This window comes from Pelecanus crispus, chromosome 13, assembly GCF_030463565.1.
Source record: "Pelecanus crispus isolate bPelCri1 chromosome 13, bPelCri1.pri, whole genome shotgun sequence".
Classification (NCBI taxonomy): Eukaryota; Metazoa; Chordata; class Aves; order Pelecaniformes; family Pelecanidae; genus Pelecanus; species Pelecanus crispus.
Window position 1 is genome coordinate 88,431 of NC_134655.1, and position 13,740 is coordinate 102,170.

Genomic DNA, 13,740 nt, shown 5'->3' on the forward strand with positions numbered 1-13,740 from the left:
TATGAAAAAGACTTAAGCTATAAACCCAAAGATGCCGTTTCCAATGAGAATGAAAGTCGGCCAGAAAGGCTTTACCAAGGAAGAAAGGATGGGAAGAACCAAATTTTTACACTGCAAGAGGAGCTGCTGGAGTCTCCAGCTGGGAGGTCTAAGCCCTGAGAGTTGGGTAAGATTGGTCTGGTGGCACTGGGGATACTGGGACAAAACCAAACTGAGGGAACCAACTGAAAATCTGAGCATTTCCTGTGACGGAAATCTTTTTGAAAGTGGAAATTTTCCTAAAGGAAGTGGTGGAAACCCAACTGCTTCCATTATCTCAAACCAGATAAAGCCTTTGAGCATAAACAAAAGGGAACATTCCTGTACTGGGTGCCAGTTTACTTTGAAAGGGGAGTTTCGATATCTAAAAGTAAGTATTTTTTTCCATGTCCAGTTTTCATGAGCCAGGCCCAATATATCCCCTCACGGGTATCTTTTAGCAATCCTCTCACGCAGAAAAAACCCACCACATTTTCTCCACACAGTAAGACTTAACATGCTGTAATATGCAGGTTAGGGGACAACGGGCAGGGATAACCTACCCACAACTCCCCGACTGTTGAAGAGTATCCAGAAGACAGAAAACTTGGGACGATGGAGACAGAGACTGCTGCACGTACATGAATTCTATCCATTACGGGGGTACAGACCTTTGCATCACCTGAAACCTCGGTGCTATGGACACTGAACCTGTCATCCTCATTCAACGACGTGGATGAATTTGCTCCAGGTAACTCAAGCCAAAGTGGCAGAGCAGGCTCTCGGTACTAATGCCCCAGCCTCATTTATGGTAGGCAGGATTTTAATGAAGAACAGTGGGATTAAAGTCCCTGCCTTTAGTGTTACCCCATGCAAGGTGCACATTGGATCACATTTTGGCATACAACCCGGTGTTCCCGCCTCGCGCCAAACCAGAGGCTCAGCCAATTCAGCCCTGTCAAGTACTGGATGGAGAGCAAGGAATTACAGAAACCAAAACGTGCCACCCTGGAGAAGCAGCTACCTCCTTTCCTGCATGCACTCAGCAAGTCCCGTAAAGCACGCTGTGCACAGCCAGTCGCTAGCCTTGTGCTCTTCTTTTTGCCCAGGGTCTCACTTGACCAGGACAGGTTTGGAGAAGTGCTGAACACCCACAGCTGCCCCCAGAACCAGCTTAAACATGTAAGTACTATAATAATGCTGAATTCTCTCACAAACCAAGCCTTACACGTTACCAACGGGACAAATACAGAGACAGAAGGATACTTCTTGGCCATACATCACAAAAAGCTGGAAGAGCACCCAGAAAAACTCTTGTGTTTGCACTGTTCTTTATACTCGCCCCCTGCATCTGCTATTGGCTACTGCAGCAGAGAGGAGACAGACAGACTGACAGCTTCCTGGACAATACTGCTCACCTGACATGGTGAAGGAGGTACCATCCTCCAGATTGCACATTCCCATGCTATTTAAGACCATGGCAACATGTCAATCAAGCAAAGTCCGGTGTCCAGGCCAAGGGAGAAAGAAAAACATTTGCAATGGACATAACCATGACACAACTGTTTCTTGCAGCGCATGGGGAAAAAATATTTCAGATGCACGGTTTGGGAAGAAAGCTCTTGTGGGCTGGGAAGGGGAAACGGCTTTTGCTACAGATGGCTCAACTCCACTTTCCAAGTCTCTTCAGCTCTGTGGAATAGCTGTTACCTTTTGGGAATCACCATCTACCAGGCCAGGTGCCCAGCTCAACGCCAGCTGAGCGGCCAGCAGACACTGGAATGTGCCCCAGTGCACAGGCGAGAAACAACAAAAGGTCTTCACTTACAATCAGGGCTTTGTGACAGCTTTCCCCCTGCCCCCCCATGCAAATTGTCCCATTCCCTGCCCCAAGCCCCTTGCCTCCCCTCAGAAAGGCCTGGCCTCCTGTTCGCTCACTTCTGGGAGCGGCGGCAGCAGTTGTTGGAGCAGGGAGCAGAGTGGAGGATGTTCAGCAGGTACAAAGTGCTTTTTGTTCCCTCAACAGGGCTGAGCTGCCACTTCTCCTGCTTCTAACCCTCCTGGGATGCCCGGGAGAAAGGCCAGGGGCAGTTCAGGAACGTGACTGTGTTCAGTTTGCAGTATCTTAGCAGGGCCACAGCTTCCTTCTTTGATCCCTGGCCATGAAAAGTGCATGAAAGATTGAACTCAAGAATGAAGACCTGTGCAAACTGGCCTACGGGGACTCTGTCTGCTCCAGGACCTCCTCCCACAGTAGCAGTGCCCTGTATTATCACCACCCCCTGCGCTGGTCACTGGCCGGTGGTCCCTTTCATTTAGCTGCCAACACCTCCCTCCCCAACACATCGCACTCAAAAAGCACCCTGCAAGCGCCACTCTGGGGCCCCAACACCGAATGTGCCGCAGGCTCACTGCTGCCTAGACATACGCAGTTGGTATCTCATGCAAAACACTTGATTCCTGCAAGCACAGCCCGAGCACACAATCACACAGAGGCAAAATCTCCCCAGCTGGCTGCAAAACGGAGCGACATGTTGGAGCGGGACCAGAGGAGGCCACAAAAATGATCTGAGGGCTGGAGCCCCTCTGCTACAAGGCCAGGCTGAGGGAGTTGGGGTTGTTCAGCCTGGAGAAGAGAAGGCTGCAGGGAGACCTTATTGCGGCCTTTCAGTGCTTAAAGGGGGCCTATAGGAAGGATGGGGACAATCTTTTTAGCAAGGCCTGTTGTGACAGGACAAGGAGTAATGGCTTTAAACTAAATGAGGGGAGATTTAGACTGGATATAAGGAAGAAATGTTTTACACTGAGGGTGGTGAGACACTGGCACAAGTTGCCCAGAGAGGCAGCGGAGGCCCCGTCCCTGGAAACATCCCAGGCCAGGTTGGACGGGGCTCTGAGCACCCTGATCTGGTTAAAGCTGTCCCTGAGGTTGCAGGGGTTGGGCTGGATGGCCTCTAAAGGTCCCTTCCAGCCCAAAGCATTCTGTGATTCTATGATTTAACTCCTCCCCAGTAAACAACCTTCAGGAGGGCAGCAGGCAGCAGCCAGAAGGCTGGGGCGGAGAGCACACCGCTCTGCCTGACGAGCCGGGGCCCATCAGGCCACCTTGCTCACACTGCACACGAGGATGCTCTGCTCCCTGTGGCTCTGGCTTTCAGGGTACTTGTTGATACAAACTGCTTAATGCATTTCAGAACAGGACTATAAATGTAAATGAAAGATAGCATCTGGTGCCATTAGTGCGGCTAGAAATGAAGCTCTTGATCTCCTGCCAGAGGATGTGAGCTAGCACCCCTCTACGAGAGGCAAAAACTTCACACCCGGCTGGAAAACACACACCTTCCTGACTGTGAAGCGGCCCGCACTGGCCACTTGCAGGCAAAAACACAAGCGTGGCAGCCAGCTTCTGCCTTCATTCACTGCAAGCCCTACACGGCTGCAGGGCGTTGCATGCACATGGGTAACACACTACAGCCCAAAAATCTCACCTTCAGCTGCAAGACAGTCCCAACCACCAGCAGGTTCTGTAGCAGATAATAATGGGATAAACCTGTTGACAGGGAACACTCCTCCCAATGCCTTTTAATTAGCAGTTCATGGATGCCTCGAAGCCAGGGAGCATACATCCTTTTGTTCTACTACTTAGGAGCAGAGCTGTAAGGAGAGGTTTGTATGCCAACCTAAGGGACATGTCTTAGGGTACTTTACCTTGTGCTGTTCAAACCCAACTTCACCGCTTCCACCTGGTAACTGAGAGGCCTCTTCCCCAGGGATCTGAACCCCACTGCAGTTCGCTTATCCACTTCTTCCAGGTCCCAAAAGAGATGCAGATTCCCTAAAGGCAGGCTGCTGCTCCCTGCTTACTGACATGAATATCACCATCTTTTAGCTGGTATCTGATCCAGAACCAGTCAAATCATGTACTAAGGCTATTTCTTATTACCAAGGTCACTTTATCACTAAGGCTACTTTATTACCTTTGATGAAGCACATGGCCAACTTATCAGACAACTTATCATACACCAGTGTCCCTACTCATTCTTTGTGGACCTGATGTATATTCTAGCAGAGCACCGTGGATTTCTGACTCGTTCCCGATTCAGCTCCAGCAAACTCCATTCACCCAAGACCTTTCTAGCTATGATGAACCACCACTCCAGCCACTTCACCTGGCATTCAAGAAGCACTGCAGCTATGCTTCTGATCCTCACCAGCTGCTTTGCTGGCTAACATCACCACCCCAGAGATGATTCTTACTAAACCCTCTCCATGGTGCAGGAGTCAAGATGCACTTGCTCATGGCAGGCACTTGGTTTTATGAGCCTGCCATATAAATTCTCCTTTAGGTGCCCAAGTGGGAACAGCAGCACTTGGTGACTGCTTCATCCAAGGCAGCCCAGGTTTCCCCTCCCTCCAGTTCATTCCTCTTCAAGTGCTGCACCACAGCTCCAAGAGACAGGCTGGGCTGATCTCCGGGAGCTTGTTACTCCACAGTGAACCCTGAGCAGCTCAGCTCATCTCCGGAAACAAAACCACAAGCACTATTTCGCTGCAAGGGGAACCCAAACAGGCCAGCTACCAGCAGCACCACAACTCGCAGCCAGCTCAGCTCTGCAGCCCAAGTGCCAGCCAGCCCAGGAGGGGATACAAATTCATAGAATTATAGAATACCAGGTTGGAAGGGACCCCAAGGATCATCTGGTCCAACTTTTCTTGGCAAAAAATTCCTTTGAGAAGGAGCAGCCAGAGCACGCGAGGCCCCACTGTGCACATTGTGACATCCTGCAATCAACTCGTTCCCACACTGCTCTTATCCTTCAGGGCACTGAAGTGCAGGAAGCATTAACACAACAAATAAATTGTTCAGAGCAGTAACAAACAGGCAAAACGTACCCACCTTCAGCAGTTAATTCCTACAGAGGGACCCACCCTTTTCATCTCCTGCATATATGAAAGATCCAGGCTTGTTTAAAACCCGTTTCTGCAGAAACATGCTTGAAGGATCATATTTAAGCACAACACCGCTCAAAAAGCATCTTGTATCTGTAATCACCAGTTTCTATAATGATGAATTTCCAGTTTCAATCCACACAAACGCTTTACATCCTCATGCACACTGGTCCAATAGATCCTTAGACAAAGGCAAAACCATAATTCTCCTCTGTAGCCATTGTAGGCTTGAACTGCTTTGCACGTGCAGGTTTGTTTCTGTAGGGTCAATAACATTGATCTGCGATTTGAGACCTATTATGAACCTACAGTTATTCCGCTCAAATTCAGTCTAGATTGTGTCCCTCTAACCAGCTGCCCAGCCCCGCTCAAGACTTTAAAAGTGCCAGCACTGGAACTGAGACAGCTCATAGGTGATCATGAACAGCACCTGGCCCCATGGCCTGCTGCAAGACTGCTGGTCAGAAAAGCTTCAGAGCTGCACCTGGTACTTTCTGTAAGTCAATGAAAGCAGGGCCAAAGTTTAAAGCCTTGAGAAAAGCCTGGCTCTTTCCTGGCAAAACTACGCGCACATCCTAAAGAGCTCTTTGAGCAAACAGGTGACTCCCCCTCCCCATGCTCTCTGTAATTATCTGAGACTGGAGGTTATTGGCGCCTGGGATCTCTTGCAAAAAGATGTGGACAGCCTCGGGTTTTGGGAACAAGCACCCACTATGCTGCGAGGACAGTGCGTTATTGTTACCGGAGTGTCTCAACAAAACAGTATTGAGTGGCAAGGATGCCGTTTGGATTAGGTAGAATGACTCGGCTCTTGCGCAAGGAGAAGGGAGGGTTTGTCAAAGCTTTACCTCGTGATCGGGGATCTCGGAGGACAGCGTTCTCCCAAGGATGACCCCAGTCAAGTATGTCCAGCAGCGAGCTGTGTTGGCAAGGTTGTAGCCTCCTGTCTCCAGCAAGAATTGTGATTTTGGAGGGGGAAGAGTGGGGAAATGGAAGAGAGAGGGAGAGACTTTAGCGGAAGGAACAAATCGCAGAGGCAAAACGTGCAGATTGCATTAATTCAGCTTATTTCATCCACTCAAGCTGTGCCCAAAACCTGCATTTTGCACCTGCTGGCTACACAAGGCCAGGTCTGAATGACACTGTACGCAAGGGCAAACCTCCCAAACTGAACCCCAGCTACACCCAGCACGGCACAGGCCAGGATCCTCCAGCCACCATCTCAGACCCAGCACGAGCCCCTGGCCCCAAGCGCTGGGCTCTCTCCTGGCAACAAGGAGGGGTGTTCAAAGGCAACAGGGAGAGAAGTGCGAGGGCAGCAGTGGAGATGGGGGATTCCTGCCTTTTAATGCCAGCCTTTGACCCGTAAAGCATTACACACATGCCCAGCCATTCGCTGGTGAGCTCTTCCGCACTGTCAGGTCTGAAGGACAAATATGAAGCTCGTTAGTACAACTCGCGACTGCTTTACAATTAAATGAGGTTTCACAGTCAGTATGGTCATGATCACCTCCATGGTAACGGTACATGAGCCCACAAGGAGAAACCTTAGCTGAAAACAATCTTGCAAGAGACTCAGAAGCAGCTTTTTTCCAGCAAAGACGACTAAAATAGTAAGAGAGAAAACCACTTTGAAAATAGAGGGAGACCATATTTTTCAATGTTCCCTTCTATTTGGGTTGGGATTTTTTTCTTTTCTTTCTTGGTTTTTTTTTTTTTTCCCCAAGTATTGACTCCTCCCCCAATTTCCCCTTCAAATGCTTCCACAAGCTGCAGTCGTGGGACGCTTCTTTAGTGTTTCCACAAGTGACAAATAGTTGTCCCTCACTTTTTGACAAAAATTCTGGGGTTTCTTTCTGCCTGAGAGGTGCCATCCCCAGCATACCCCTGGACATGCCACAGCAGGATTAAACACTCATAACCTTTCCAAAAGTGCATTAAGCACATCAAATTTTAGGCTTAACACGCTATACCTGATCTCCCCCATCTCAAAAAGGACAACAGCTAGAGCTGATAGGCTCCAGGCACAGAGCTGGGGCTCTCTCCCTCACACACAGTGGCTTTTGTTGTTCTGAAATGCTCTGTTGCATAAAGCCTGTCCTGTGCTCTCCCCACTGGACAAGCAGCTGGTTAAGCAGCATGGCGGAGCTAAGTCAACCTTAGCTTTCACTGAGTATCAGAGCCCTGCTGTACCATGCAGGCAGCCAGTCCTTTTCCCAAGCCCCTGCTCGAATCCAAACGAAATCATTCATTGCCAGATGCCCGAGGCAGGTTTGGGAACACAGCGCTCACTTTTACAGAGAAGCACTGAAGGGCTGATCAGCAGAGATGGGAATCAGAGGTGCCATTGAGAAGCCAGGGTCGGTTCATCAGGGTTAACAGCCTGTGCTCTTCTCCTGAGGAGCCAAGCAGCCTTTAGGGTCTTAGGGTCAGGACTGAGACTTGCACCTGTTGGTAACAAGGATTTCAGGTCTGTGTGAAAACAGTACCGCACCACACAGTGCCCTCCTGATGCTGCCCAGCAGTCACCCAGCTAAACTCCAGTCAGTGCCAGGCCTAAGGGCACACACTTGAGGAAGGGTCGCAGGAGGACAAACCTGTTTCCTTGTGAACAGGACGCGCGTGCACTCACCTCCTCCCAGGATGAGAGTTGCTAGCTGCCACTGCAGGACATACTTCAGGCACTTGCCCACTCCCTCGGGCGTCATGTTGAAAGAGCACATGGGATCCCCGGCGATGGTGTCTGCCCCCAGTTGCAGCACAACCGCGTCTGGGTTGAACGCGGCGTACACCTCCTTCAGCACGCTGTGGAGAAGAGAAGCAGTGGGGGTTACTGCAAACGCGGCTCAGAAGGGTGCTGGTGGCATGGCCCTGGTCCCTCAGATCCACCGATGCCTGTCAAGATTTCTGCATTCTCTGCTCCCACCCCGCTCATACCAGTTACTCTCCCTCTGCTCCCAGTTAACCTTCTGCCTCCGCTACTCTCCTGCAGCAAGTTTAGCTCTCAAAGCACTCATCACAAGGCTGATGAAAGCAAAAGCATCACTGAGAACACAGGGGAGGGTGATCTAGTTCTGATCAGCTCAGTGGTAGCATCAAACCACACGCTTACATTGGCTGCTCTGAGTGGAAGGGCTGCAAGCCAAATCCAGCATTCTCCCCTGTAAAAGTCATGGTGAAGAGCAAGATCTGGTGAAATAACAATCCTAAACTCTCAGACACCTCTCACCAGGACAGGATAGGACAAACAGAGGAAGGCTCTGCCTAGATTCTCACTCTCTTCTCTCCCATGTGGCTCTTGAGGCAGAAACGTATTTCCCCCAGCTCTAGCGGATGCTGGGGTGCAGCAGGGCCAGTGTCCTGGAGACAGTTTATTAGAAATATTCCCTCTTGCAGAAGGCAATTGGGCACGTCAGACATTTGGCTTTGGTCCAGGAGATTTTTAGTATTACGAACACCACAAAGGGAATAATCCTGTTCCCAGCACTGTGCTCCAAAGCCCAAAATACAAGGCAAATAATGGAGAAAAACATGTTCCTTTCACAACAGTGTTTTTATTTTGCTGAACTAGAAACAGATGTGATCCCTGGAATAAATGCTTTTTGCCTTGATTAAGAGAACCTAACCATTGCCAGTTCCTATTTGATATGCAATTAGAAACCACTGCGGTGCCAAACGAGAGAGCTGCTTCCCTGTGACAAAGAGCTTGCATTTACCAGCACTCACCCCAAGAAACTTAGCCAGTCACTGCACCCAGACAAGGAACCCCACTGAGCTCAGCGCAGTCTGCCAAGGCAGATGCCTGCAGGGCTGAGGCCATCAGCTCTACAAGCACCACAAATTCACTACTGAAGTACAGGCACCACTGGGAAAAAACTCAACCCTGCCAAGACCAAATATGCGAGCCTGGGGGAAAGCAGGATTTCCATTCAGTGTGAGTATTCACCCCGGGTATGGCAGCGCAGCCTGAACACGCTGAGAGCCTGGCCCCAGCACCCCAGGTACCCATCAGGGCCAGGCAGCCGACAGCTACTCACATCACTCATGTTTTGACAGCTACCAGGCCATGTTGTCCACACAGTCCCACCAAGCTAAGCAAACTGAGGCAGACAGTGAAAATCACAGTGCCAAGGAAAGAGCACTCAAATTGGCATAAGCTTCCTTCTTGAAGTGGACCCAAAGTCAGCCTCTCTTCTACAGATATCAAGGATGGGATGGATGAGGGCCTTCTACCTCTGCCCAAGGCCCACGTTGTACTACCCTTCCCTGGAGTAAGGAGGACTGAACCATCTTTCTTCAAACGCTGTAGGGCTTCTTGACACTGCCTGCTGCTGGTGAGGGCTTTTGTTGCCTGCACTCAGACCTCTGCAAGCACATCTAGCTCCTACGAGCTGTCTCTGGGTCCCTCTTCCCCCATTTCCCTCGGACATGCTTCTCTGCTTTTGCCAGACAGGCAGCTGACACTGACTGGCCAGTTCAAACAGCTCACTTTTTCCCTAGGAAGCTTTACATTCCTCTTGGATCCACCAGAAACTGGCAGATGCATGTGAAATAACATGAACAGAAGAAGGTTTACCTCTTGCTAGAAAAGACTGGGGATCCCCTGCCCCCTCACCAATCTCACTGTGCAAGGACAGCCACTTCCACCAAAATGCAATCGCTATCATGAGTCCTTCTATTATTTCCCCAATGAAACTCACTTCAGGCGAAGGCTTCCTACTATTTCTCAGCAAGGTCTCCCAGCAAGGATGGAGAAGAGTCTCTTAGCTCATCCCTGCAGGTTTTTGCTGGCTGCATGAGGAATTTTAAACAAAGTTCACTCTCTCCCAGGGCTTTTCATTTTCAAAGCACATTGCAGACATTACCTAAATGATAAACATCTCCCTGACATGACAGCATTTGTCTGTAGCTGCTGGGATCTCTGTTAATGCAGAGATCCCTCTTTTCCTTGCTATGAACTAGTTAAGCGAGTTAACCGAGCAGAAAACTAACCCTGCTAAGCAACTCTCTACTAGTTCAGCTCTCTGAAACTGCGCACTGTGGGATCAGAGCAGCTCCATCATAAGCAAAAGGAAGGGGCTGGGAAGGATGAGTGGAAGGGACTACCTGCTGCCGTATGGTCAGTTTGACTTTATTGTCAGCTCAAGCTGACCTGTGATAGCTGGCTCCAGTGGGATGGTACCCCCGTCACTGTGGCCAGGGCATGGCACGGCCAGCGAGGACCATGCTGTCTGGGCTGTGCGCTCATTTGGCACACGTGCAAAGGGGATGTTCTGCCCCCTTTCTGTTCCTGAACTAACAAACAAGTTCAGGGAAGTCTCCTGAGCAACGTAGGGCCACGAAGACAAGGTGACCCCAGACGTCCCTTTCTGGCCTTGGCAGAGCGGTGCGCCAAGGCAGGGCTGCACTGCCTGCCCTTGCAGTGGAGATGAACAGACATTGCCAGTTTTCAGACTCCTCCAAGCTCTTTCTTTCAGCAGTATCCAATTCACTGCCCCCCCTGCCAGCCCCTGAAGGAAGCAGCTGACAGAAGTCAGAAGAACAGCTAAACAGTCAACGGCTAACAGGGAGGATGGAACAGAACAGCAAACCCAGAGCCGTATCAAAATTTCACAGCCCCAGTGAGATTGCCACTGGAAGAGGACTTTTCCTCTTCCGAGGAAACCGACATTTCCTCCTATTAGTGTCAGGAGATGGCCAGCAGCATGGGAAGGAGCTCCCCAAATTGGAGGGCTTTCCTTTACCTGGATATACAGGCAAGATTGTGACTTACACCTCTGACATCCAAAAAGCTGCATCCAAAACCCACCAATCAATCAAGTTACATCTGCTGTCACCTCAGCAGCAACACATGGGCCTGCCTGCTCCTCCTTCTGCCCACGCTGCAGGCAGACAAGACCCAGAACTGCCCAGGGTGCTGCTGCTCTCAAAGCCAGCAAACGCTCCCCACACCAGCTTGCCTCCTGCCTCCCCTGCGTCTGCCACCCTGCTGCTGACTGCCCCGCTCTGTACACATCCCAGCAAGACCCACGATATGCCAAGGTGACAGCTGCACCAGCAAACACCACAAGCCCTGTCCGTAAGCTAAAGAAAGTAGCCAGACTAATCCTGTGAACTGGAAAGTTTGGTTTGAGCTGGGGGTCATGCCTGCCACCACAGTCACTCAGAAAGCTCCACAATCCAGCGGGTTAAATTGAGCCTTTTCCCCAGGTTAAAACTTGGGACCTTTCAAAAGAAATCAGGGGTCTGGAATTTAAGCCCGAGTTTCAAAATTTCATCCCAAACCATGAAAAACTCAGGACATGAAATTTCTGCAAAGTTTGTGGGACTATGGACATATTTTAAACTTCTAAGTCTGGAAGAACGTTTAGGATCTGTGCTCTGCTGCATGACAAAAAGCAACCAATGAAGTCCAGATGGTAGGCTAGGTCTCCTGCACTCACCGCTTGCCCCGTGCTGTATTCAACCCTTACAGCAATAGGAAGGGGAAGACCAATCCCTTCCAAGCAGATCCCAAATCCAGCTGTCAATCGCATCCCTAATTGCCAGAGCCTCCCAACACCACAGTCACTCTGGGGTCTGTACTGTTCAGTGCCTGTGCCCAAGGACCAGATTCAGAACCGGCCTCATATTGCAGGATTTCCAGGCCACGTGGCGCTTTTGATGCCACGCACACCCAACACCTAGGAGTCTCCATTTACACCTGCATGACATGAAAAAGCCCTGCTAGACACTGACAGGCATGCAGGAATTGCTTTTTATCATGCACTCCATTTTTTTTTACCTCATTTTCCTCCACTGCTGTCTGCTTTAGACTGGCACTCCACTGGGAGGAGGCTGCTCACCTCTCCGCTGGCCTCCTCCCCAACACTGAAATGGGGGAAGGATGCATCAGTAGATACCCTCGACCCACTGTAGCTAGGAACAGGCACAGCTGGATGCACTGTGAAAGTAATGCTGCAGCCTCCCAAGAAACAGCAGTCTCTGCTTTTAGTCTTATTCTTGCAAGTGGGAAACTTTTGCTTAAAAAAAAAAAAAAAAGTCTAGTCTGGGGTTTCCCATCTGGGGCTTGTCTAATGGCTTCACAAGAGGCACCAAAAGACAGCCAGCCAACCATCGGGAGGCTGCAATTGGATCTACAGACAGCTATGCTGCCACCTGGGACACTGTAGGTACCCACATATTGACAGAGATTTAAAGCCCTTGCTTAGAAGGATTAAAAAAAAAAAAAAAAAGTATTATTTTTCATCTCGCCAAAAGCCTGCAGAATAGGAAAAAGCAGATCATATCAGAGAAGGGGGAACTGGCCTTGCTGCTCCTATATCATGCCCCGAGATCAATCAGCCTCACTTTGTCTGTGCTGCTGTGGGCAGCACGACGGGACCCCAGCCCATGGTCCCACCACCAGGCAGTGAACAGGCAGCGCCACGCAAGGTATATCACCCACGGTGGCCGAGTCCGAAGGAACAGAGACAGCCGGCTGCTGGGATAAAACACATCCACCACAGTCATCCTGTTTTCCTTTACTAAGACACTGTAAATAGAGAAATAGTATCTTCTTTCTAGGTAGCAGGCAAGCCTTTGGTGCTTTGCTTTCCTTGCAGGTGACCGTTGTTACTAAGCGGTTTCTCCACCAACATAATGGGTACATCACAACTTCCACCCGAGCAGTTCTTTGTCACACAGTCCAGCCTGCACTGGCTAAAGCAGAATTTTCCTAGATCCATGCCTACACACTGCTAATACAGCTCCCCTGCATCACGTATAACAAGGCCAAATAGCATTCAGATTTTGGGGTGGGTTGGTTTGTTGGGTTTTTTGGGGTTTTTTTGTTTTGTTTTTTTTTACATTCTGGACAATACTAGAGGACAAATAGCTCATTAGTTATCTCTCTCAGCTATAATTAATTGTAAGTTTACCAAGCAAACTACTACAGTCATTTAAAATAACGCAGATTTCTCTTTGTCTTTGGAGCAAAGATAATGCTTTTGAATGTCTCTGGATTATTTCTAAGTTTACTTTTCTGCACTTGCAATGTTTCTCACCTCTTGCATTTTTTTAGTCTTCAAACAGTTAATATTTAAACTCCAGGTAAAGTTATTGACATGTTTTCAGAACCAATTTCATGCACCAATTTGGGCAGTTTCAGAAGGTGATCAAACAAAACAGCTATTCTGGATGCTTACAATTAGCCAGGCTCATCACAACGTTCTCTTTTGATGGAGAGACTACGTGAGCAGGTGGGCTCCCAGAGGGCTTAGTGGGAACATGCCTCGGACACATCTCTGCACGAGCAGAGCATACCACAGAAACAGCATCCAACTCTGGTGCTTCCACTTTCAAGGCAGCTCCGAAACTTTTCATCCCTGGCTGCCTTTGTCTTCAAAATTGTAAAGACATCAGACTTTCCAGAAAATAAATAAATAATGTCACACTTTGGCCCCCTTTCCGCACAGCAGCTATTAGTAACAATGTACTTTAATTGGAGCCCGTGTCATTCCACTTCCAGAAACAATAGGCAATTATCCATGTGCCACATCACCTCGAAAGCAGGATAGGAGTTTATCTACTGGAACAAAAGCGATCAAACACAAGCACTGTAATTTATAGAGAGGTAAGTTCAAAGTGCATATGCTCCGAGATGCCAAGAGCAAACTTCCTCCCCGTTTATTTATATTGCTGTGCTGCAGCAGGTCAGACTCCACCAAGACTGGGGAGGCAGCTGTCCCTGGCACCGAGGGAGGTGAGACTGTTTTGCACAACATCTCCCTG

The 13,740-nt window shown here is 49.5% G+C and overlaps 1 protein-coding gene across 5 annotated transcripts in view; it reads right to left on the reverse strand.

Moving 5' to 3' along the window:
• HDAC8 (histone deacetylase 8) overlaps positions 1 to 13,740 on the reverse strand; it is a 39,882-nt gene that overhangs the window by 15,683 nt on the left and 10,459 nt on the right. For 4 of the 5 annotated variants that reach the window (XM_075720502.1, XM_075720503.1, XM_075720501.1 and 1 more), the window contains 2 exons: positions 7,601 to 7,773; positions 5,817 to 5,911 (listed from right to left, as the gene is read on the reverse strand). In XM_075720502.1, the coding sequence (XP_075576617.1) occupies positions 5,817 to 5,911; positions 7,601 to 7,773 (268 nt within the window). Of the gene's footprint in view, positions 1 to 2,237; positions 2,264 to 5,816; positions 5,912 to 7,600; positions 7,774 to 13,740 lie in introns of all 5 variants that reach the window. The other variant, XM_075720500.1, reaches the window with a different exon arrangement.